Raw genomic sequence first — 26,860 nt, 5'->3', positions numbered from 1 at the left:
CCGAGTAGTTTTGATCGTTTCCACACACAGGATGTATTATGAAATCATTTTTCTTTAATTAATAAGTATAAATAAACATTCCTTATTTATGTACAGTTTTATAGTTCATGTTCAAAATGTATTCCATGTATTTACAAGTAACTTAAGCCATTAAAAACTACTTTCTTTTACAGGAAAGTATGGATGTTGGTAATGAAGGAGATTCCGCTGTAACAGCGAAATTTACTCATATACTACAGAAAGATGCATTCCTAGTTTTCCGTGCATTATGTAAATTATCTATGAAGCCTTTACCGGAAGGACAGCCAGATCCTAGGTATGGTATTCGTATTTTAAAGTTTGTAAATGACGACAGAATATTGATTGCAGTATCTATATAAATATTATCGTGATAATAAACAGCAGTCTGTGCTTCACGCTAATTAATAACAATAAACAGTCATACTAATAGATGTCCAGGGGCGGCTTTAAGATTTTAATTTTGAGTAGGCCCGCTCCCTCGTTTATGGACATATTTGATTGATTAATGACAGTAAGAAAGTACTTTTACAATAGTGGTTGATGCTATTTGTTAAATAATTATCTACCATTAATGTAGATAGTGGAATATATATTTACTCTTTATTGTATCTTGTAGCGTTTATATATTTTTCAAAAATTGTGGGTAGGCCAGTGCCTACCCGCTAAAGCTGCCACTGTAGATGTCGCCTGTAAATCAACACAAAGTTGTATATAATGAAGTGATTGAATATTTATACAGATATGGTGATAATTGTGCAATCATTATTATTATTATTATTATTATTATTATTATTATTATTATTATTATTATTATTATTAACAACAACAACAACTACTACTGCTACTAAATAATAATAATAATAATTAATAATATATAATTAAAGCTTTTAATGCTAATAAGCTAAAAATGTTGAGCTCGGGCTCAACTACGAGTAATATTAATTTATATATCTGTAGTTGTGAATGTCATCGAATATTAAGCTTGTAACTTGTTATGTAGGCTTTGCTTCAGCCAATCCTCGTCACATATACTAGACACAGTTACACAGAGACAGATTCAATTTTATACTAGTTATGCATTATTATTATTATTATTATTATTATTATTATTATTATTATTATTATTATTATTTTGTTTTTCATATAATTCTATACTAATCATTTTTAACCAGTAATTTTTTTGTGCGTAAACTCCCTGAAGACACTAGAACGCCTGGGCAGATTTAGTATTCCCTCCGCCGAATCTTTATTATGTCAGACCTTTAAATACCTTTAAGCAAAAATGAAACATTTTTCCAATATCTTATTTTTATTAAGTAATTAATTGTGTATTTCCTTATTTACTACTTTTTTGTGAAATTCACTGAAGAATCTAGTATTACAGTTACCCGTTGAAGAGAAGGGTAGCCAGTTTCTTAAAACTAAACAAAAAAAAAAAAAAAGTATTGATATGTATTGATGAGAAGATGTCTTATAAAATTTGTTCAGTAGCTCAAATAGTACTTTTTTGATTACTTTGTTTGCCTATTCGCTGTTATTAATCAAGCCTTCATTTAGCTCTTACAAATATTCTTCGTTAGTAGACCTTTATCTTATTCAACATCACGGGTCAGAGAAAATGGTTGGTGTGACATCTGAAAATCAGGAAAAATATATATATATATTTTAATAAGAACCCTGAACATTTCTTTTTATATTTACTTTATCAGTGTGTCCGTCTGGGAGACCAAAAAAAAATCTCTTGAAATACTTAACGGATCATTACCAGTTTTGGCCAGCGTGTAGAGCATCAGAAGTTAGGAATTGAGTTCGCTAATTGAGGTAGTGTTCAAACCGGAAATAATAGAAATAAGCTATTTCCGGTTTTAACCATTATTATATAGCGAAATATAAATATACAACGTGTAATAGATAGCTAGGAGTGGTTTACTACAATCGATTAAGCATCCCAAGAATAAATGTTTTTTCCGTCCTTAACACTGTACTAAAACCGGAAGTGATAAAAATCCAATATAACCTCTTTCCATCTACATAGAGCAAAGGCAAAGAGAGAGCAAACAGCGCTTTATTATTATTATTATTATTATTATTATTATTATTATTATTATTATTATTATTATTATTATTATTATTATTATTATTATTATTATAATAGAATCGATTTATTGTTCTGAGAGTAGGTACCATTTTGTCCCATAACCCTGACTTCAAACTGGAAGTGGCAGAAATGAACCAGTTTCGAATTTAACATTAAACGCTATTGAGTAAAAATGGTAATAGAGGGAATCGGTATTCAACAATCAAATACAGTATGCGGCAAAACAAACAGTACTGAAATCACATCGTTGACATTTATTTATTTGTTGTACAACATAACGAAACATAAGAAAGGTTGTCAAATGGATGTCAACTAAATGTTACTCAACACATATTGTAAATTTACAAGGAATCATTCCTGTGCATCATGTGTTCAAAATGTTGAACATTAATGTCGCATATATTCTTCATAGCGGTCCTGTAGATCGATGAACATGTTAGTGAACACGGTTTGCTGGAATGACAAAGCAAATGACCGAATCTTTTCTCAACTCCGGTATAGTGGTAGGAAGTTATCTGTTCGGAAAATTGCTTCCTTCAGCATACCCCTTATGTAGGCATCTGGAGTCATGAGGTGAGGGGAGTGGGAAGGATATGGAAAATCCGTTTCACAGGAAATCAAGCGATGTCCAGACTCTTGTGAGCAGAAGGGTAAGTGACTCACTTGCAGTGTGGGCAATAGCTCCGTCTTGCTGCATTCCATTGTTGTTATAACGACAGATTTTTAGTGCGGTAAAAGCCGCACAAATCATGCAAGACAGGGTCAATAATCAACTGTCGATTGATGTGGCGATCAAAGTACACATGGCTTTTCATCACTGAACCATATGTTACTGATGAAATCTTCGTTTTCATATGCCGTAGCTAACACTCCAGAGCAATACAGTAGACGTCCACGCAGTGAGACGCTGCCCCATACCGTATGAGCGGAAATATTGCTCGACAATAAGTACCTCCTCCTCTGTTGTGAGTAATATTATCTTCGCGCCAACTGCACACTACGCTAGTCCACACACAACTGAGCACACATGTGGCACTCACAGCTCATACCACATAGCATCTGAGCGCCACCCGTACGCGAACTTCAGTACTGTTTGTTGTGCCGCATACTGTAAGTGTCCCAGATCTCCACTCTAATCTCTCTACCAAACCCACAGGTGATAGAAATTACTACATCTTCCGGCTTCAGTAGTGAGAAAATATCCAAACTCCGTGTGTTGTATACGTAACACTGCTGCGTGTTTTGTACACCCTACCCCATACCAACATTACGAATGCATGTAGTCTTGTGAATGAAATACATCAAGTATTAAGAGACTTGGAGGAAAAGCTAAAACTTCGCTGGACTAGCAGGAAATCGAGCAGTGATTCCCGATTGTTTCTATAACAGTAACTGGTCTCGATTTTCAGTTTCATATATTATAGTTAAATCTTATTTCGACTTTGAAGCACTTAATAGTTTCTAACAGTCGTTTAGTAAAGCAAATTTGCCATTCTGTAGTAAACTAATGGAATTGTTGATAGCTTATCAGGACGTCCCTCTTGAGAAATTAGATTGATTCGATTGAAAATCAACGCCAGTTATATATGTTCAACATTGACATTGTCAGAACTAAATAACTTTGAGTAGCAGTAGTTGGAAAAAGGGGTGATCAGAAAGTAAGGTTACAAAACCTGCAGAGATACGTATATACAGGGTGGTAGGCAACTCCACCGACAAACTTTGGGAGGTGATTCCTTATACGAAATGAAAGAAAAAAGTTGTAATAAACATGGCCCGAAAAATGCCTCCTTTCAGAGTTATGATCCATTGAAAATTCGAAAAATCATTTTTCAAAACTCCCTAACTTAGAAACTATAGGATCTATCCCAAGCGGTTTAAGGAATTACACAGGAACTGGTATACGCACTATCTAAATATCCATGTTTCAGAATTCACCGCTACCAGCGAAACGAACGCACCATTAGTACTTAAAGGAGTATCCCTATACTTCAACTTCCTTTTCACAGTTCCTTTCACCGATAACGGAAGATGGTAAAACATGGATATTTAGTTAGAGAACATACTAGTTCCTGTGTAATTCCTTAAACCGCTTGGGATAGATCCTATAGTTTCTAAGTTAGGGAGTTTTGAAAAATGATTTTTCGAATTTTCAATGGATCATAACTCTGAAAGGAGGCATTTTCGGTCCATGTTTATTAGAACTTTTTTCTTCCATTTCGTATAAGGAATCGCCTCCCAAAGTTTGTCGGTGGAGTTACCTACCACCCTGTATATAATTTCATAGAACCAATACAGCCAGCAGATAGTACATATATTAGGTTATTTTTCTACATAGTTTCCATTTGTTGTGTCGCGGGATGAGTTTGAAGATCCCCTTCTTTTAAAAATCCTGTCCTTGCGTGTTCAGTCACAAAGTATTTCACCTCCTCGTCTGAAGCTAAGCGACGCCTTCCTAGATGCTCTTTCAAGTGCGGGAACAAGTGAAAGTCGCTTGGAGCGAGGTTCGGGCTGCAGGGAGGGATGTCGATGATGTTCCAGCGAGACTGCTTCAGCAGCGTGATAGTCTTCTGAGCTGCATGCAGAAACCGCAACCTTTCGACACCATTCTGCGACATGTTGACGATACATTACATTCTCTCCGTAAACCTTTACCAGCTGCCGGTGAATTTCAGTCACGGTTACATGTTTCGCTCACAGAAATCGAATAACTGAACGGGCTTGTTCGCTAGACTAGTTTTGCAAACGAGTCGCCATTTTTGTTTACCTACAACTAGTGCCATAGGTGGCGGGTGACTGAAACTGCACAGTTACCAACTTCATATATTAAAATTACCACACCATCCTCATTCCTCTGTAACAGATGAAACTCCAGAAATATCGGCCTTGTAACCTTAGTTTGTGATCCTCTCTCATAATTAATAGTATATCTTCCAAATAATTGTTGATTTAGCACGTTTAATGTGAGCTATATCCTCCTCTATACATGGTATTTATGTTTTTATTTTCAGATCACACGAGTTGCGGTCAAAAATTCTGTCTTTACAACTCCTACTGTCCATTCTTCAAAATGCTGGTCCAGTATTTAGGTCAAATGAAATGTTCGTTACAGCAATTAAACAGTATTTATGCGTTGCATTGTCTAAAAATGGTGTCTCTTCAGTGCCTGAAGTTTTTGAACTGTCATTAGCTATATTTCTGGCTCTTCTGTCCAAGTTTAAAATGCACTTAAAAATGCAGATTGAAGTGAGTATAAATTATTGGTATTTATATGAGTAAAAATACTACCACTGTCTAACAGTGACCTTCTGAGAGTTGTCATTGCATATTGTAGATGGTGGTGGATTGATGCATTAAGTAATGTCTTTGTATTGCAAAATCTGTCCTGTGTTCTTTTTGCATGGTGTTTTAGTGGTTAGCCGTGACAGTATTTGAGCTTGATCTCCGTAGATAGCCAAAATAATTTTCTTTTAAATTGGAACATTAAGGTGCTGAAATACACTGTAAATTCTCTTGATCCATCTTCTGTATAATTTTATTTTCCAAAGCAGAAGAAAATGTTAGAGGCTAAAGGATGTTATGTTTTAATATTTACCCTCGTAGTGTGTTTTTCGTTAAAGTGGACATTCATAATACACTCACGGGAAAATAAAGTTAGATGTTTCATTTGTAATAATTTACGGGCATATAGATCCATACTTTTCATAACGAAGTAGCATTCAATTATCCATTCTATTTATATGGGAAAAAAAAGTGAGATGTCGTCAAGTGATATGAATATAAGCACTATAGCGTATGTAACTTTTCTGTTATACCACGTGCCCTTTGGTGCACTGGGTCACGGGTTCGATTCCCGATGGGAGAGCCTTGAAATTTGAATGCATTACTGTATTAGGATCCCACATGAAGTTGTATGCCCACGTCTCATATAGCCTCGATGCTGAAAGGGAAGCTAAACTCCAATGAAACATTTAATTGTTTGTTATACACTTTAAAGTAGGCACTCAGTTTTAACTATGCTTGACATACTAGAAGCTCACTGTCTGTGGCTAATAGAAGATGCGAGAATATCTCCAGCTCAGTTTATTATGAATCAACAATACTGTAAATTACTGTACCATAGTACTGTACAAACAGTGCCTCGAATAAGACCCAAGTCATCATCTTGCAAAATACTTAACTTACTCGTCCGCTCAATTCCGTAACGACCATTAAATGTCGAAGTCAGTTCCCTAAAAGAAATGAAGAACGATTTTTCTTTCAAATATGGCCTAGAGAGACAAGAGTAACCTTGTTACTATTTACCAATACGATCGTACTCTTAATTTACTGTTCTGCTAACAAATGAAAGATTGTGGCATCACAGTAGATGTCTCTGTAATATCCGATTGTTGTGCAGCTTAGTTCTATTATGTATTTGCAATGGAATGTTGAGGTTTGGAAAATAAGATTAAAAATAATTTGTGAAAGTAGGCAGAAAAGCTTAATAGTCTTAGACCTATATTTTGATATTATTCTGCTTTTAGAGTTGTTGTAATGATAGAAGTCTTATTAATATGAAGGCACTAGGAAGCCTTCCAGGAAGTAAGGAAATATTGAAAACATTGGATTGGAGAACGTAATAGCTAACTATATATAACACTGATAGTGTGGTGTGGAAATTAGTGATGCAGATGTGTAATGTTCGCGTTGATGAAGAGCAACTTGAAGCGACGTTGGTCTAAGTATCACCAGGACGCTAGGTTCATGCAAATCTTACCAAACTACAAATAAATGTGGTGGAAATCTTAGCAAACGACAAATAAATGTGGTTTAACAATGTGCAAGTTTTCTGCGAATGTTAGATAGATTGACTCAAATTTCTATATGGAATTTCTATACATGGTATTAAGAACTTCTAAAACTTAACGTTGGAAAATGAAACTGAGCAATGGTTTTAACACAAATGCACGCTTTTGGACCGAACCCATCAAAGGGAGTTTTTACATTACTGAGACTAGCACTTCAATGTTGAGGAGGACTATTTCGAAGTTGGTCTAAGCCTGCGACGCGTAGTGTTCTCATGTAATATAAACTGATGTATAACTGATGTCTTGTATCACATATAAAAGTATCTTACTTGAAATACAATCTCGTATCTTTTGTTGTGTTACTGGTGTGATAGGAAAATTGAATATACGGGGTGCGTCACGAGAAATGGGACAGTTTAAAACCTTTACAAAACAAAAGTAAGTAGACATGGAAAAATAAAAAATTCTTATTGGTCTCCACGACCTATACAGACATTGTTATTAATGATGGCGGTAACTGTCACACAGTCTGTATCTTGTGCGGATGATACCGGAAGTCTTCCTTCAAAATTCGACGCGGCTTCGGACATGTGCATTATTCTTGCATAGGATAAACTGTTCTCTTAAGGACTTTTCTGCAGAGCCTGGCTACAAGATCGATATTTTCTAGTGTAAACGTTGTCCTTGATGATCCTTCATGCATCTTGTCAATGACAGAACCAGTTTCTCTTCACTGTTTTACACGCCTGCTAATCGCTTTTCTGTTCGGCACACGAAAGTGTGTCCTGCCCACTTCGTAGCTCCGTCTCTTCCCGCAAGCAAAGGCGTGATGGTGATTCCACGTCTACTTTTCTTCAAGTGGATGGTGATTTCACTTCTTGAACATGCAAGTGCACTGACCAATGATTCATAATGAGCTAAATGGCAGGCCTCTGTGATGTAGACGGCATGAAACTAGCGCCGCTACGAGCTTCCGTTTGGCAATGTTGCCAGCAGCTTTTGGTCTATTTCCTGTGACACCCTTATTTATGCATACTAGAAATATAAAAGTAATTTTTAAAATTTTATTTGTTTCAGGTGTTTTTTAAGGAAATATTTCTAAGTATTCTCGAGACTTCAAGTTCCTCATTTGAACATAAATGGATGGTGATTCAGGCGCTCACAAGAATTTGTGCAGACGCTCAAAGTGTGGTAGATATATATGTCAATTACGACTGTGATCTGTCTGCTGCTAATGTGTTTGAAAGGTGAGCTACTTTTATTAATTCTAAGGAGTCTGGTTACCAACCTAACCTCCTGTACATATTTACCTTGTCTGTTCGTTTGTACGTCCGTCCGGAAGACAAAAAAAAAAAAAAAATCTGAAGAGCTACTTAGTAAATCCCGATAAATTTTGGCTAGGGAGTAGGTGGTCAAAAGTTAAGAGTGAATTCGCTAAATGGTCGTGATCCATTTACTGAAAGTGGTAGATACCAATGACAACTTCCGGTTTCAATATTGGTCTTCATGGAGCAAAAACAAGAAGAGATAGTTAGAAGCGTTTTATTATTACAGGGTGTCTATCGGTCACGAAAGTCATGAAAAAGTCACGAAATCAGAAAACGGTCATGAAAGTCAAGAAAAAGTCACGAAATTTAGCTTTTGGGTCACGAATTTTTTTTTTATCTGTACAAATATAAGCACAGACTGGAAAAATTTATTCTATAAAACGTCAAAATTCACCATCAAAAATGTCTATGGTCGGCTTTAGACGCTACAAAATCGCAAGCAAAGCATTCTTCTATCGCATGCATGAAAATTCGGCCGAATTTGCACTTAAATTCGCTCTTCAGAATGTTAGGAAATTTTATGGTTTGGTTAAGAAAAGGTCACGAAAAAGTCACGAAATTTCATTTTGGAATTTGAGTAGACATCCTGTATTATTATTATTATTATTATTATTATTATTATTATTATTATTATTATTATTATTATTATTATTATTATTATTATTATTATTGATGTAGCATTAAATAAGAAGAGGTATAATCTTCTCTCTCAAACTCTTTCTTCAAAGCAAAAGTGACAGAAATCAACTACTTCCGGTTTCAACATTGATCCCTATCGAGTAAAAAAAAGTTAATATATAGAGAGAAGCGGTTTTCTGCAATCAATTAAGCGTCCCGAGAGTATATGCCACCTTCACACTACACTTACTACTAAAATCGAAATGGCAGAAATACACTACTACCTTCAGTTTGAATATTAATTGAGAAAATATTACACCACAAATAGTAAACTCTTTCACGTAGGTAGATTACTTTAATCTAATTAGACATTCAGTTTATTGGAAACAAAGAAAAGTCCATGCAAAATTGTACTTGAATTGATAATTATGTAGAGACTTTTGATATATTGAACATCAATAATCATCAGTCCTTTAATATGAGCTGGCGCGTATTGGGCCAACCTAATTCTCAGTTTTAATCTTCAGATCTTCATTACCCGTTAATATAACAAATAAGAACTTCTAACTAAACAGTTCCCTTTGATAAATCCCTAATCAGCCTCCTCCTTTTTTTTCCATTTACCATGCCTTCTAAACGCATCATGATACGGTTCCTTCTCAATCAATGTCCAAACTAGTTTCTCTTGCACTGGGGTCTCTTCTGCTCCTCTCTCTCTTTTTCCGTTCACTATACCTTCTAGCTCGTGCTTCATAACACAGTTCCTTCACAGCCACTATCCTGACCATTTTCTCTTCTCCTTTTTAATTGCATCTGAATTTCTTTTCTCTTCTACTATCTCAAACATTTTTTTTTTATTCATTTTTCTTTCGATCCAGCTAATTCTCTCAATTTTCTTCTACATTGATATTTCGAAAACCTCCAGGCTTCCATCGCGTTTTACATAAGAAACAAAAGAAAAATAGTATCACGAATAAATTTAGATTCTGGACAATTCAACAAAAGTTAAGAATACTTTAAAAATACAGATGTTCAGAATTACGGACGAACGAGAAGATGCTTATATTTATCTGATGGATACAATCTGACGTAATGCGGTCATTATTTTATTTTATTTTATTTTATTTTTTTTAAGTAGAAAAGAGAGGTATTTATCGTTGGTAGTAGATGATGTAGAAATTAGTTTTATCTTTATTTATGCTTTCTTAAATACTCCTTTTGACACTAGTTGAAAGAGTCTGAAGTGTTTTGAAACGTTATATGTTTCTAAGTTTGAAATTTTAAGGACGTTGATGTACTATTCGTAAAATATCAAATGTAAGATTAGTATCTGAAAACAATTAAAAATTATATTTCTTGTCTTATTATAAAGTGAAAAAAGAACCCATTCTATATAATTTCAGGCTAGTCAATGATCTGTCTAAAATTGCTCAAGGGAGACAGGCATTGGAACTCGGTGCGACTCCCAATCAGGAGAAATCGATGCGAGTGCGAGGATTAGAATGTCTAGTATCTATTTTAAAATGTATGGTAGAGTGGAGCAAAGATCTATATGTTAACCCAAATTCACAAACCACATTAGGTAAGTTAAATATTTTTTTATAATATCCAATATATTATGGTTAATTTTCTTGGCCGTAATAATAGTGTGTGAGATTTCGGAAAGAAAAGAGAAAATATGAAATCGTAATTAAACTCGTCGTGAAGGTTGTGAATATTTCTTTCTTAAGCATCCCATTCTATGGGCAGAAGGAATACATTGTAACCAATATAGGTGAAAGACCTTAAAATATGTGTTCGAAAGGTTTTGTACTTCATTATGAATGAGTCCATGTACGTACTTGCAAATTAGTGGAACCTACTAAGTCCTCTGCGTAGTCATCTTTTTAAATCAATGCTTTTCGTGTATGTTTTTATTACGGAGCATGCTAGCTTAGTGATAGAGTGTTCATCTTTAGCGTAAAGTTTCTCTGATTCGATCTCCGGGCATGGGAGTTGATAGCAGCACGTCGCACAGTGGGGTGAAAACGCACAAAGCTGGCCAAAATATAACTATATTCAGATTGAATGAAATTTAGTATTAAGGGGTTATTGAGGTTGCTGATTACGATTCTGCAACTAACGTTGAAAAAAACAAAATGGCGGATACAAAATGGCGGAATAAAATTTGCAAAAGTCGAAAAAGTCGTAGAAATGTTCTCAAAAGTGGCGATAAAGGGGTTATTGAGGTTGCTGATTACGATTCTGCAACTAAAGTTGAAAAAAACAAAATGGCGGATCCAAAATGGCGGAATAACAAGAATGTCAACATACTTAGTAATTTTCACAATGTATCTTTAACAACATTCACTTTTTTCACATATTTTGATGAACAATTACTTGTTACTTACGTTCTTATTTATTGGAAATGTATTATTACTTAAATGACACAAATTATTGGTATTTGATTCGGTTTTGATAACTGCAACGGCTTGTCACTGTAAAAATTAATGAGCAATAATTAACATCAACACGCTTCGTAATTGGCACGTTTTGGCAGCTATGTTTTTGTCGACAGCATTAATTAATTTTCAGACTACCATTCTACAAAATATGAACGTGGTGCACGAGGGTGCACATAATGTTTTCAACGCTTTAAGTTAATAAAATATATAAACAATGTGATAATTTTGCCTGACTTGCGATTTAAATTATAAATTATTACATCATTATTATTAATTTTTCACTTCATACACTTATTCTACTTACCAGTACGATATAGGAAAACTTTACAGCTTTAAAAACTATGAACGCGTTCGAAAGTTACAACCGTTTAAACGGACGCTTACAATTCTTCTATTGTTCTCTACGCATTTGATCTGCTGAAGGGTCTACTTAAGGATGGTTCAGGTAGTCGGAATAAAGTAAAAACCCTATTCTATTTATGGATTTGGGCCCTTCTAACATTACTCTAGGCAACTACATAGAAAATTCCTATATTACTAACTTTCGTTTTTTTACTTTTGGCCAGTTTTTTGCGTTTTCGCCCCACTGTGCGTCGGTGGGGTCTCCCATCCCTCCTACGTTCTCATTTCACCAATTCTTTGAAAAGCATTATTCACCTTCATTAATCATGCGTCTCCTTGAGCCTAAATGCCATAATCGTAGTAGCAGGATACTTAAGTGTAGATTTAAGTTTTGTTAGCAATAACGATTGTTACTATTAATGGAGGAGGATGAAATTATGTTGGTCATTATTGCGTATCTGTGAATTAAACGTGAGTAAAGAGTTACGATAAGATCTACTGTGATGTTAAAATGAAATGAAATCTTTAAGTTTTACGTCCCACGGTTATGCCGGTTAGGCTAAAGGAGACGGTGATGATGAGAGATGGGTGAAATGGTGGAATGAAGAAAGTGGGAGGAAACGGGAGAACCCCGAGAAAACTCACGAGCACGATGTTTGTCTACCACAAAGTCCACACGGCGCGAGCTGGGATCGAACCAGGGACCCCAAGCACCGGAGGTGAACGATCTACCACTGAGCCACCGCGCCCCCCTGTGATATTAAGATAAGAACATGGAATTAATTGAATTAGGTTAGTTATATTTGCAATTGTTTAAAACCAAGAATTACGGTGTTTGTATCGTTTATATTCGAATTGCATGAATTGATGAATGTGTCAAGGAAGCAGAGCAGGCTATTAAAACTTCTGAATATGCATTGTATTCAAGGTGGGGTGTGTTTGGATAATACGATGTTCCTGAATGTACGCGTATGTTAAATGTATTACAAACTAATGATGATATAATTATTTCAATTAGTTCCTCAAAAATCATTGCACTCTCAAGTCTTAAGCCCTGCTCTGGAGCCTTTTTAAGTGTAAGGAGTTTTAGAAATTAGAATTTAAAGTGACATTATTGTTAAAATTCCTGAGTGTCTAATAATGGTATATGTAGAATATGTAAATTAAAGATCCAATGTTCATACCACTGGAAAGAAAATTTACACTTGGATAAATGACTAATTATGTTTTCGTACTAATTTGAGGATGATATATCCAGTGGAACTGAATTCAAATACATTTGTCCATGGAGTCACAATAAAAGTGACCTTAAGTTGGGATATTTATGTTTGCTTATATCTCAAATTTGAGAATTTTCTTGTGGCTCTGATTGAACTGATATGGTTAAAAATAGCTACATTGAATTCAACGTTCTCAAGGTAGTATGAAAAACTCAGAAATGTATTCAAGCGTGGGCACTTTCACATTGCCATGAGATCATTTTCCTTGTGAACCAATGGGCAGATATGTTTCGATTATAATTACTTGGGCGCATGGGGGGATATTCAAAATTAACAAAAAATTGGCTACTTACTAGTGAATCCTCCCTTGAAAAATTTAAAAGATTTTGACGTTTCGGAACTCTCAGCTGGTTCCTTCCTCAGTGGCAGGGTAAGGACCGTCAAAAAGATCTCAATGAAGAAATACAGTTTTTATATAAAATAGGACCAGAAAACGGTTATAAGCTGTGTATTTTACAAAAATGGTTTAATCAAACACGTAGATCGCTGCAAGTCCCCAAAACGGTAACTTCCAAAGAAACAAAAACTTGTATTGGAATTCCTTATTTTCCACAACTTTCAACAAAAATTTAACGTATTCTTGCAAAGCATAACATATCTGCTTCAAGTATTCCCCCCAAAAGTTTACAAAAACATCTTACTGGATTTAAAAGATATTTTGTCGATCCATTAAATAAGGCAGATATTTACCGCGTCCATTGCGAATGTGATTCCTCATACATTGGCCAAACTAAACGTAATATTAACACGCATGTGAAGGAACATTTTAGACAATCAAAAAAGTCACAAGAAGAAGGCATGTCGGGTTTAGCGCTTCATCTGAAACAACATTCACATAATATAAAACAGGTTAGGGTAATAGTTTCAGCAGAATCAAAAAAACAACGGGAAATTAAAGAATCGTTCTTTATTCATAAATACAAACCTGCATTGAACCTTGATACTGGCAACATTGATCGAACTTGGGTACCTACCTTTGATGCATACTTTGGATCTGACAATAGTGGCCTAACATAGACACCTCGTTCTTTTTGATTCACTTCATTCTTTTTTCACTCTGCTCTGGCCATCTCAGGATCTTTTTTGTACGTTACTTTTATATAGTGGTATGTATTCCTGGTTTTACTCCTTTATCTCCTTTCCACTTTAATCCTTTTTCCCTTGCCACTGAGGAAGGAACCAGCTGAGAGTTCCGAAACGTCAAAATCTTTGAATTTTTCAAGGGAGGATTCATTGGTAAGTAGCCAATTTTTTAAGATACGTTTCGAGTTCGAAACGCAATTAGACATACATCCAAGCTTGGACATTTTTACCAATGTATTGAACGTTATTTGTTTCATATTGTTAACAGTTCTATATTTTAAGGAAGTTTCTATCCTCTAAAATGCGAATATTGCTACTCTTAGATTACTTTTGATCGTTTTTTTTTTTTTTAATTATTATTTATTTATTTCTTCAAAGGTCAAGAACGAATACGGGACGCTGCAGACGAGAATGATTCTGGCAAGGGAACCATACGGTCGTTCGGCAGCAGTGGGAGCTTAAATTCCGTGAGCTCAAGTCAGACCAGCGTAGGGCCTACACGTGAAGTACCTGACACTCCTGAGCAGTTTGAGGTTCAAAAACAACAGAAGGAAATTTGGGAACATGGTATAGATATGTAAGTTTCGTTTTGAAGTACTTCGTATTTCGAGATCTAAAAATATGTTCCTAATTATAATGATTCACCTTATCGCTAGGTTTTAATAGTTTTTCAACAGAGGTACACGAAACGATGAATTCAAGGTTTGAGTAGGGTTTATTATATGATTCAATGTGTATTTGCTTACGCTTGCATATATTGAGTATTACACACACACTTATGGTCGTTCCAGAACGTAAATTTATTTTTCTAAATATCATTAGAAGGGGCCGAAGACTAATATAAGATGCAATAAATAAAACTTCGTATAGAAGATAAATGTTTTTACATACTTTACATTAATTGGTAATCCTTAATATTTCACTTCCTATATGCTGGAAGGATCTTCAGAGGAATTAGCTACAAAGAAGAAGAAAAACAAGGCAATATGTAATTAAAATTCGTTCTAATTTCAAGGGGTAGTTCCTCTGAAGATGTTTCCACTATATAGGAAGTGAAATATAAGGAAGTAAAAGCACCAACTAACGCAAGGAATGTAAAAAATAAATAAATAAATAAAATAAATAAATCTTTTTTATATCTGTTTTTCTCAACCTGGTGGTCGGGTTTAAGGATGTTGCAAGAGAAATACATAGGAGTTGCAAAGGACGGTGATAAAGACAAATTTAATTAGGATGTAATGGCGGAAAAATATATTTTTAAAAATTATTTTGAATTTCTTACTTCGATTGACATTTTTATTTCCATGCTTATTGTTAAATAAAGCAAAGAATATTAAGTAAATAAAGAATCGTTTTAAAAAATTGCAATGAAAGAGAAATGAAACGGATGAAAAACTGCATATTGAAGTACAATTCAAAATGAAGGTTTGTATGAAATGAGTCTGTGTCATTTTACTAGACTTCACAAGCGATAAACAATAATAATTGGGTAATTCCACGGAAATGTACACCAAAAGTGTATTTTCTAAACTTATGTGTTTCGCTTATTTTTGTCACCCATATCTTCGATTGAGGTCTAAAATTATGAATGCTATATAATTTGCTGCAGTTTGTAAAGTGCTGAACTGACAACAGTGCTGATCCAATATGGCCGCTCTGTGGGACAAACTGAAGGGCATATCGACTGACATTTAATTGTCGATCATTCATTTTATTGAGAAAAGAAAAAGGTGTTTACAATTTTGAGTGCAGAGTACAGTATTGTGTATCACTACATATGCGAATGTTGTCTACTTTCAGCTGTTTAAGTGGTATTTCATATTAGAAAACTGGTCTTGTGCTGTAGTGTGCGTCACGAAAAAAACACATTTTTTCCTGCTGAAAGTTAGTTATTGCATGTAACGGTTTAATACTTTCAATTTTCCTTCTTGATAGATAGAGCAACTATTTGCCGTGATATTGATTTGGAAACTCAAATAAACACAGACTTACAATTACTGAAGTGTATGTAGTGTGCGTCACGGGCAGTGTGTGTCACGTTCAAGCACGGCGGAAACTGCTGCACAACGTAAAGCAGAGCACGGAAAGGTTCCGTACGTCCGGAAATAATGCCGAATTTCGAAGAAAAGAGACTCAAAAACAGAGAATTAGACGTGAGAGGAAAAAGAAAAAATATTACAATTGAAGAGAAGGAGCATATGCGAAAGAAGAAGAGGGAAGAAATTAGACGATATCGTCAGAAGAAGAAATTAAGCACAGCTATTGATGCTATGTTAAATAAACAAGTACCAGTGCATCTTCACCTAACAAAGTGTTTTCATCTCGGTGTTCATATGGGAAAGCTATGGATAAAGTTAAAAGAAGCGTACCTCATATTTCCAATAAGCGTAAGGTTGTTGTTAAACAATTGTTTGAACAGTTTGCATCCGACAATAATAAAAAAAAAAAAAACAGCCAAGACACTAGATCAAAGTTCATCAAAAACGGCAACTGAAGAAGATGTTATTCAGTTTTATGCTATATTTTACCAGGCACTAGGACTTGGAGATTGTTTGATCATCAGAGATTCATTCGGCCAACAAAAAGTTCGAAAACGGTACTCGTTCCTAACACTCGGTGAAACAGTTCAAGAAACAGAATCCTGATATAGAGATTGGAAGATGTAAATTCTGTGAACTTCGGCCGAAACACGTCTGCTGAACGCGAACACCACCAAATCTTTCTGTGTATCAATCACGAGAATGTTACATTACTGTTAAATTCATGTTCATTTCTGTCAAACAGCACAAATGATCTGATTTCGTCTCGTAGTGTGCGACTATGAATCTGACACATGTATGTTTCATACTTCACAAGAATGTGGTGAATTACCAAAGTTAGTTTCGCTTCTCAACTCTACTCAACCAATGGACACGCATATGGAAATCACCTATCAACAATAGACTACTGATGAGACTGTCAAAGTGCCGAAAGAGAAAATGTCAGGAACATTAAAGGAAGTGATGAAAAAACTATAGAATAAACTACCCGTTTTTTATAGCATACATTTATACTGCGTCACTAGGCAAATTATTTTAAAATCCTGAAAAAAATGGGTTGATTTAGTTTAAGGTCCCACGGTTATGCCTGCTAGGCTAAAGACGACGTGGACCTATTGATTATAGTGGAATTCTAACCACTTTGGTCCTTCAACTGTATCCTCACCGAGAATCGAACCCGGGACCAGGCTATCTGAAATCAAGCGTGCTAGCCACTAGGCCAAGCAGGGGTTCCGTGAAAGAAAATGTACCGGAAAACACAATAATCATACAAATAAATTTTAGTGAAAACTACACATTTCTGAAACATGCTAAATCCTTTTTTGGTCGCTCAATAAGTATAGTTGAGTTTGCTCTTTCAATTCTCGAGTACCTTTCGACATATACCTCAGTTTCCTATTTTTTTTAAAAAAAGTGCGTTTTGGTTTCTAACAAACATTATTGAAGCGAAACTACTGCAGGTATCGATAGGCATTTGAAAAAATAAAAGAAACAATATGCTTATTGAATCACCAAAATGCGTTTATTTATTTAACGAACACCAGATACGGCTCAGAGGCCATTTTACACTAAGGAAATGATTTGGGAAAGTGTCGGCCAGAGTGGATTTGCTAGGTACAATCCCGGCATTTGCCTGGTAGGACTGAGGGAAAAGCAGATAAACCCGTCAGAATGGTCGGCAGCGGTATCGAACCCACAACCTCCCGACTGCGAACCAACGCTGTACCAATAGAGCTACCTCAGTAGTATGTTTTGGAAATACATTCCACAGTTATACGAGGTACGATGAATAACAAATTCAAACAATCAATAAGATTCCAAACAATAGGAAAATTTAAGTGTTGTCATTGAAGGAAGTGTAGTGTGCGTCACAAGTGAACTGTATTGTGCGTCACAGAGAAATTCCATTGGCATATGTTTACTACAGTGAAGTGCAAATGAAACGGTGGTTGTGAGAACACTGCATTCCTTCTGGAAAATGTTTATGTACAAAATACATTTTGTAAAGTCATACGGAGGAAGATTTCCTAAATTCAAAATATGAGTAAAATTTTACTTCCCTTTCTGTAGTGTGAGTCACGTTTTAGTGTATAAATATAACCTGGTATTTTAATAATTAAATACAAAAATACCAATATGTGGAAATTTTAATATGTCCTTTCTATAATCATATTTAGAAGTTTGTATTTAAATATCGATACATTCATTACCATAGTTAAGGTTTAAAATATACGAGCATGTTCCCTTGTAGAGTGCGTCACGCGTGGAAATAGCCAATTACAAACCGGAAACTACGTATGAGGGTCGCTGACAAGAGGATGTGATAAAAGAGGGGGTCGTAATATGAAATCGGTTGAGAAACCCTGTTCTTTATGATATATAGTTACGTAAATGACATGAAAACCATAACATATTAAATGAAACTTCGTAAGCTTTATATTGTCTTAAACGTAAATGGGCCCAATATATTTCAACCATCTTGAGCTCTCTCGTGGCCAAGCGGTTAGCGTAAGCGCCTTTCGCATGGGATACCCGGGTTCGATTCCTGGCGGGAACTTAGGACGTGGCTTGGATGCCACGGTAAGGTGTAGATCCACGTCTCATATAGCCTCGCTGCTGAAAGGAACGGCAAACTGAAAATCAGATCAAATCAAATCAGTTTCAACGGTGTTATTGTTCTCTGGCGGTCTTCAAGGTTTTCTTCTTCTAACAGATAAGTGCGAATATATCCTACATATTCATTAATTCCATTTTCTTTTAATTCTGTACTACAATTTATACTTCGAATTTATGAGAAAATACTACCTTAAAATGTGCTTGTTATTTATGTTTAGCATTCTACTTTTATTCTGTTAGCATTTTGTCATTAGAAGACGTAAATGACAAACACATTCCAAAGTAGGGGTTATTATATAGATATTTTCGATATGTATATAATTAAAAAAATATTTTAGCGTTCCATGATTTTTCTCAGGCTGAGAGAGACCGTGGTAATGATGAGGTGGATGATAATTGTGAAATAAAGAAAATAAGAGGAGACTGAAGAATCCCAAGAAAATCCATACCCACTGTATTTGTTACCACAAACCCTACTTGGTGCGAACCAGAGATTGTTTTAGTATTTTCTCACAAATTTGAAGTATACATTGTAGTAAAGAAATGAAAGTAAATGCAGGATATTCATACTTATCTGTAAGAAAAAAAATGAAAACTCGGTAAATGGCCACAGAACAGCATGGTGGTTGAAATATGTCGGATCCATTGACGTTTAACACAGTCAAAGGCACAAAATTTTACTTATTTCGTACTAGTACAAGTTGCATAGGAATGAAATCTGTAACGTTTCAAACGATTGTAAAATAATTTATTTTGCGAGAAAGTCAAGAGATCAACAGATTCTCTCCCATTCAGTTAGAAAAAAAAACCTCAACAGTTCAATTTGACGGTACTTGGCTGATCCCGAGTGAATGCCTGTGCAGGTTTATGTAGAAAAGTTTAATAATAATAATAATAATTGAACGAATACATTTTAAGTTAGGATTTCCCTGCTTTAAACAGTGCTTAGAATGGTCCTAGGCTGAGACCTACATAGGCTAGAGGTTTCGAGGCCTACATAATTTTAGCTATATTGTTCTGGCTACTTTAGGTCTCCCTCAGAGACCAACCACACACTTTCACTCTTGAGGGTGCTTTACTGTTTATGTTATGTAGTCTGCATCACAATTGATGCATGTTGTGCTTGGATAGAACCAGACATTATTTTTGAATTTGTAATTCAAGTGTTCAGTTACGTAAACTGTATATGTATTTGAAAAATTGAGACAGTAAGCGATTTCTCCCGACACCTTATTTAGATTGTGTGACTGAGTTAGGAATCGATCCTAGACTTCGGCTTGTTTCATCAATAGTGAAAATTAGGTGTTGGGAAAAATTGGTTATTGCACATTTGAAATGTCCCTGTAAACATAGTTTGCTGGGTTTGTCTTTGCACAAAAGATGTTTTTTGCAGTACAGTTCACGTCCTGTAAACGGTAGAGCGCCACCCTTTAAAGTAAAAATGTGTGGCTGCTTTAGGAAGGAGTGGGAAATCTAGTAGTAACGTCCCGTTAAACTTTCCTTTTATCACTTATATTTTAACTTGTCGAAGTCTAATGTAATTTCTTACCTCACCTCACCTTACCTTACCTTAGCAGCTGGCGCTGCAGTCCTTGGTGAGCTTTGGCCTCTTGCATTTTCTACCTCCGTTCTGTTCTGTTTTTGGTCTTTTCTGTCCATTCCCAAGCCTTCATTCTTTTTAAATAATTTGTGACATCATCTTTGCTATTCCTTTCCTTCTCTTTTGGAGTGTAGTCTTTCTTTCATAAGGGGGTGCGGTGGCTCAGTGGTAGAGCGTTCACCTCTGGTGCTTGGGGTCCCGGGTTCGATCCCATCCTCCGCCAAGTGAACTTTGTGGTGGACAAACCGTGCTCGTGGGTTTTCTCGGGGTTCTGCCGTTTCCTCCCACTTTCTTCATTCCACCATTTCACTCATCTCTCATAATCACCGTCTCCTTTAGCCTAACCGGCATAACCGTGGGACGTAAAACTTAAAGATTTCATTTTTTCATTTTCTTTCTTTCATAACTTTCGTTTACGAGGGCGTTATCCTATCATCGTATACTCCCATCACATGTCCCAACCATCTGATTGGTCCCGACTTAATGAATCTTACTATGTCTTGATTCTCTATTATTTCACTAACTTTTTCTTTATTTATGGTTATTAATAATCCAGTTCCATCTCTTGTGCCCTTACCTTTCCTAAACCCGAACTGTTTCTTCGAACTTTTTCATTTGTTCTTGCATACAACCATCTGTTTAGAATTCGAAGCAAAACTTTTGCTGCGTGAGATATGAGACTAATAATTCTGTAATCCTCACATCTCTTTAGTGCGATTTCTTAGCTATTGGTATCATGATCATCTGCAGGAAGTTCTTTGGCCACACTTCTGTTTCATATATGTCATTGCAAAGTCGGAACAATTCTTTCTTACCCTTATCTCATATTTTTAATGAATTCGATTGAAATGTTATCTAGTCCGGTTGCCTTTCTATTCGTAATCTCAGATATAGCTTTTTTAAACTCATCCCGAAGAATACTAAACCCTTTATCATCCTCGTCTGCTTCATTTTTTGCTTCAACATCTAGGCCACATGATCTATTCCTACTCTCATATAAGTTCTCAACATATTCTTTTCATCTTCCTAAGACTTCACTTCTCTCTCTCTGTCTACCTTCCCAGTCTTATTTTCTACTGCCATCGGGTAACCCCTTGTTTCCTCCGAAGTTTCATAGATTTCACATTCTTGTACATTTCCTCATATTTTCCAACTCTTTCTGACTTTTCTTTATCCTCGCATTTTCTTTTGCAAAATTCTTTCCTTGCTTTATCTGTTTCCCTTCGTAGCTCGTTGTTCAATTTATCTGTTTCTGGTATTGCAAAAAGCTAAAATTTTAAGTATACATTTTAATTCATAAGAAAATGAAAATTAATAGAATAGATTGGACTCAGGAATTTACTTTGCTACCGTGTACCCTTATTTTATGTACGCATTATTCTAATTTCATTTCCTGATAGATATATTCAGATTCCAGGGGCGACATATTAAAAAAAAAAAAAAAAAAAAAAAATAGAATGGTGTGCGGGCAAAAATGAGACTAATTATGAGAGAAAAAAAGAGAGGTCCATACTGAATACAATGTTGGTATCTCAGGACGATCATTTTTAACTCGTTACAACGCTACCGGCACTAGAAGGAACTGAGGTTATATGCGCATTAACTGCCAACGTAATCCGAACATTTGGTCTTACACCCGTCCTGTTCCTGGTGACTCAATGTAAGCTGTCGCGGCCATAAATTTTAGGCCTATATTGAATACCAACAAATAAGAGAGAATGAGCGCAATGTTTTCATGGGCTCAGGGTCGTAAAATACTTGATTAGCGGGCTAGGTCTATTTCTGTTAGAGCAGAAAGAAGGACATAGATGAAATATAGAATTAAAAAATAGTCTTGATATTGAATGACAACTTTATTTATTTATTTATTACCATTTGTAATGTTTCTAAATGTTATAATTGACAGGTTTAATAGGAAGCCAAAGAAGGGGTTACAGTTTCTTCAGGAACAAGGTTTGCTTGGAGAGACTACATCAGATATTGCAGAATTTTTCCATACAGATGATAGATTGGACAGAACAGTTGTAGGAGATTTTTTGGGAGAGAACGACAAATTTAATAAAGAGGTATGTGCTATCCAGCAGACTAAGAAAAACCTGTTGTTCAAATATTTATGCAATGGTTCGTCTTACTGTTACGATTTTATTTTTACAAAGGTTGAGTATCATTGTTTGAGAATTGTTTAAATATAGGTGACTTGAAAAAATATAGATAAAAAAGTGGTAATGTATACAATAAAAGAGTAAATTTACTACCTCAACAAGCTGATTCATTTATTAACAAATCTGAGATATTATTACGCGGAGAACCTTCAAATAAGTATTGTCTTTGTATTCTGAGCTGTAGGATTTAGCAAAGTGCAACCCCTAAGGTAAGAAGGGGCATGAGTTTTTTTTCGTCGGATCAGATCAAACTATAGGCGTACTGAGTGGTTGGAGTATATGCTTACTCTGTTAATGGTTACCATCAAGGGGTGACGTTATTAGACCGCCTTACTACTGGTCCAGCTTCTGTTCATGTCTGTATATGGAGTGTTGACAAGAGACTTCAAAATAAGTCCCTATCGCTGAGCCCTTTTGTAATACGGTTCCCGTACTGAGTGAGGACCTATCACCATATGCAGTAAGGGCACTCAAGCATTATAATTTAATCTCACCTCCCCTTTGGAAAACATAGCTCCAAGTTACCGAATCCGGCGGTATGACCACGACTTGGCAGAGTCCAACTCAAACCAGAATCTGTAGGACGACCTGACAGGAGGGCTCGGATCCTGACCGTGCCTACCTCCGTGTCGTTCAACCGGCGCAGGCGCCGAATCAACCCCCTCTCGGACTCAAGGGTAAGACTGAGCTTCTTCGTGGCCAAGCGGTTAGCGTCCGCGCCTTTGGCGTGGGAGGCCCGGGTTCGATTCCCGGCGGGAGCTCGTGGTTCAGATTCCACGTTAATCAGAAGGTCCACGTCCCATATAGCCTCGTTGCTGAAAGGGACGCTAAACTAAAATCAACTAAACTCAAGGGTAAGACATAAATCGCCCATTGGGGAGGTATCCTGAAGAGTTCCCTCCCCCGCTAGGTGTGACAGGATAGGTATGAACATCGATTAGATTCATATTGCGTGTAGTGCGGGTGGGTACTCTAAAATCAAATGTATGAAGCAGAAAATAACAGTTTAATTTTTCATACTATTTTATGAAGTTGGAAAATACCAGCTCTTATGCGACAAGTACTATAAAATATTCTTATTAAGTGTTTTCATGGTAGTCATTTCTTGAGAAACTCTATGACGAACAATACCTTAAAAGGAAGTTAAGAACAGTGTCTAGCTTGGAAAGATGTGAGGGACAGTACATAAACTAAATAGGCGAACAGCGTTCCGTAGCTAATGCGGTTACATTTTGAATTTCTGTAAATCTGTGCAACATTCCTAACATTTGCATAGATGTTTTTGTAATAGCGGTAATATGCTCACTGAAAGCGCGACTGTGATCAACTATTACAGCAAATCACAACGCCTTAGCCGCATTGGATAGCACTTCTCGTGAGATTAGCGAAGTCAGGCAGTACCAAGTCTGGCAAAAGGAAAGGTCGGTGACAGTTCGTCCTCACCAGATGGTGTTGGTATTTCAGCGTCCATCCAGCGTAGCGAGAATAATTGGGAAGCTACAGCATTAACAGCGAGGGAAGCCGATGTGGGGACCACACATCTCCCCAAAGGAATGAGTGCCACATGCTGGCTGGTAGATCCTGGCCCCCAAAGAGTACAACGATAACGTTGTATATAGTATTAGCAATCTGTGCCAGCTTATAAAAAGGGATCAGAGGCGAATTATGTGAGCAGTATTATATATAAAGAAAAGAAAGACACATAGAGATTATTTTGTAATCGTTAACTAGAAAAAAAGTTGTTGCTATGGAAACCTAGTAAATAAGTGTATGTACGTAGACATCTTGTTAAATATGAAAAAGTGGATTATGTACGCTTCTCATGGTTGAATATTAAAAATCAGTTAAGAAAGTGATAAAACGTGTGAATTATTTCGAAGATTACTTAATTGAATTACGAACCACCTTTTAAAAATTGGTGCCTCAACACCGGGAGATATAAGTGTCGTTTTGAAGAATAGTAAAAACGGCTAGCTTTCAACGTGACATTAGTGTTACCATATTGAGAAGCGGTAAGGTGATACACCGAAATATTGCAATGAGTGCAACAGATAGTGACATAACTGGTGATCAGTGTGTGTATTCAGAAATGAATTCTAATGAAAATTTGACTGACATTTTAAGAGACTTAGCTCAGCAAATTAATGATCAAGTTCGAAAAAGTGATGAGATATCTCAACAAATTAGGGAACAAGGTCAACACTTTGATGAAAAATTGGATCAGAAGATAAACCAGCCAACTAAGGATTTTTATGAAAAGATAGCGAGATTAGAACAATGTAATGAAAGCAGATGGGATCTTATTCAACGTCAACTGAGTCAGACCAACCAACACATAGTAGAAAAATTTGAACAGTACGACGAAAAAATGGAAAAAGTAACACAAAGATTCACGGAAGTTCAAGATTCAGTAGATGGCCTAGAGTCAACGATAAATGCTCACGCTGATCACATTAAACTATTGCAAGATGAGGTGAACTTTATCAAGGAGAAATGTATTCCCGAAAGTGCATTTCAGGACAATGGATACATGAATGTGGTGCATCCTACATCTACTGGTTGTGAACCTACTCGTCATCCCAGACCAATTTTGGAACTTAATGAATCTTCGAGCTGTGAAGAGAGTACTGATAGAGAAAGAAGAGTGAGGCCATCATCCCGGCGGAAACACAACTCCAACAGATGTATGAAGACTAATGTAGGTAAACCGTTACGATTCAGCGAAGTTAAGTCTCTTACTAAATTTAGTGGTGTGTCGGAAGATATACCCGCTAGGGAATTTCTTGAAAAGTTTGAGGATGAATGTGAGCTCATGGGTGTAGATGAGTCTCAATTTTTAAAATTATTGCCGCATATATTATTACCACCCTGTTTAACATGGTTCAAAGCTATCAGGTGAAGTCTTCGTACATATTCAGATTTCAAGAATGCTCTGCTATCAAATTATGAAAATGATTTTATGATAGCGAATAGAGATGCCGTCTTGCGAACGAAACATTTCAATCCAAAATTACACAGGAGTATTACGGAATTTGTAGTATCTACATATAATGAGTTAAGATCACTAAATCCAAATCATCCGGAATCCCGAATTATAGCTTCCATTAGAATCTTATTGCCATTTCGATTACAACAGTTGTTAATGTCGGCGCAGTGCATTAGCTTTAATCATCTAATTATGCTTATTCAGAATTATGAAAGTCAGTCGGCAATACAGAATAACAATAGAGTGCAAGATAGAAGTCAGGGTAATTCAGGACGTAATCAGACACAATATGCTTCTGTTCGTAATGTAAATATACAACCTGAAAATAATGCTAATGTCCATAGTTTTAATAACAGAATGAATAGTTATAATGGTACCGGTAATCAAATGCAACCTAATCACAGAAATGGAGCTAGGAATTTTAGAAATAGCTACAGGAATTTCAGTAGAAGTAATAATTATCGCCGATTTTCACAAAATCAATTTGCAGATGGCAGGAATTCTGTAAATAGGAATCAAAATATGGTAATATCCCATGAAAGACAAGAATGTATACAAAATTGTGCTATACAATGTTGCTTAAATGAGCCCTTCGAACGTATAACTTGAGCTATCAAAAAGGCGTCCGATGGATTTGTATTGAATTGACCTTTGCTTACGTGTATGGTTAATGTGTTCTTCATTTAATTTATTATTAAAATGTATGTTAAAAATATATGCAATTGTGAAATAGTTCGAAATAGTGATGAAATTAAGTTATGGCAATCAACTGAAAATACTATTGAATTTGTTCCTTACAGTTTTGTTGCAATTTCCTTTTATAGCATTAATTGAGGAAATGTTAATTTGTGTTTCATGCTAAGAAATTATGTAAAAGCTTTATTGTAATACGAGAATATACTGAATTTGACAATTTATATTCACTGCAGGAATTACGTATTTAAGCTACTCTTGTTTTCGTGTTTTTATTCTATTCGAATTTCATATGAATATTATAAATATTCAAGAATAAAAGATCATAATTTTAATGTAAACGTGTGAAGGTTATGACAGATATATAAAATAGATGCAACTTATTATATGGAAAGAGTAAGAATAATGAATATCGAATCTCTTAATTTTTCAGAGTTTATTAATGTATTAAATGATAATCCTCAATGTGTTTATATGTTCTGATTTTGTTGCCTTCTGATCCTACCAATATTTAATACTGTAAAGATCTTTGTTTGTAATTAATATTGTTTTTACATGAAGGAATAGTTAATTTGTACCCTTGAAGAAAATATTAGTTAGGTTTAATTTTTGAATAGCCTCATCGACGATAATTGTAAATCGACGTTCTTAGTATAATGATATATCGATAAATATATATATATATATATATATATATATATATATATATATAAAATGTAATGTTATAATATGTTATATATATATATATATAAAATGTAAT

General features: G+C 35.5%; 1 protein-coding gene across 6 annotated transcripts in view; it reads left to right on the top strand.

Moving 5' to 3' along the window:
• The window catches only part of Sec71 (ADP ribosylation factor guanine nucleotide exchange factor Sec71), a 140,624-nt gene that overhangs the window by 36,584 nt on the left and 77,180 nt on the right, over nt 1-26,860 (top strand). For all 6 annotated transcript variants that reach the window (XM_081746168.1, XM_081746167.1, XM_081746164.1 and 3 more), the window contains 6 exons: nt 174-316; nt 5,131-5,365; nt 7,987-8,156; nt 10,259-10,437; nt 14,383-14,581; nt 22,166-22,325. In XM_081746168.1, the coding sequence (XP_081602294.1) occupies nt 174-316; nt 5,131-5,365; nt 7,987-8,156; nt 10,259-10,437; nt 14,383-14,581; nt 22,166-22,325 (1,086 nt within the window). The remainder of the gene's footprint in view (nt 1-173; nt 317-5,130; nt 5,366-7,986; nt 8,157-10,258; nt 10,438-14,382; nt 14,582-22,165; nt 22,326-26,860) is intronic.

Source organism: Thermobia domestica, chromosome 18 (genome assembly GCF_964235325.1).
Source record: "Thermobia domestica chromosome 18, izTheDome1.hap1.1, whole genome shotgun sequence".
Taxonomy (NCBI): domain Eukaryota; kingdom Metazoa; phylum Arthropoda; class Insecta; order Zygentoma; family Lepismatidae; genus Thermobia; species Thermobia domestica.
The sequence above is the reverse complement of the archived record's forward strand: the minus strand, read 5'-3'. Positions and strand labels throughout refer to the sequence as shown.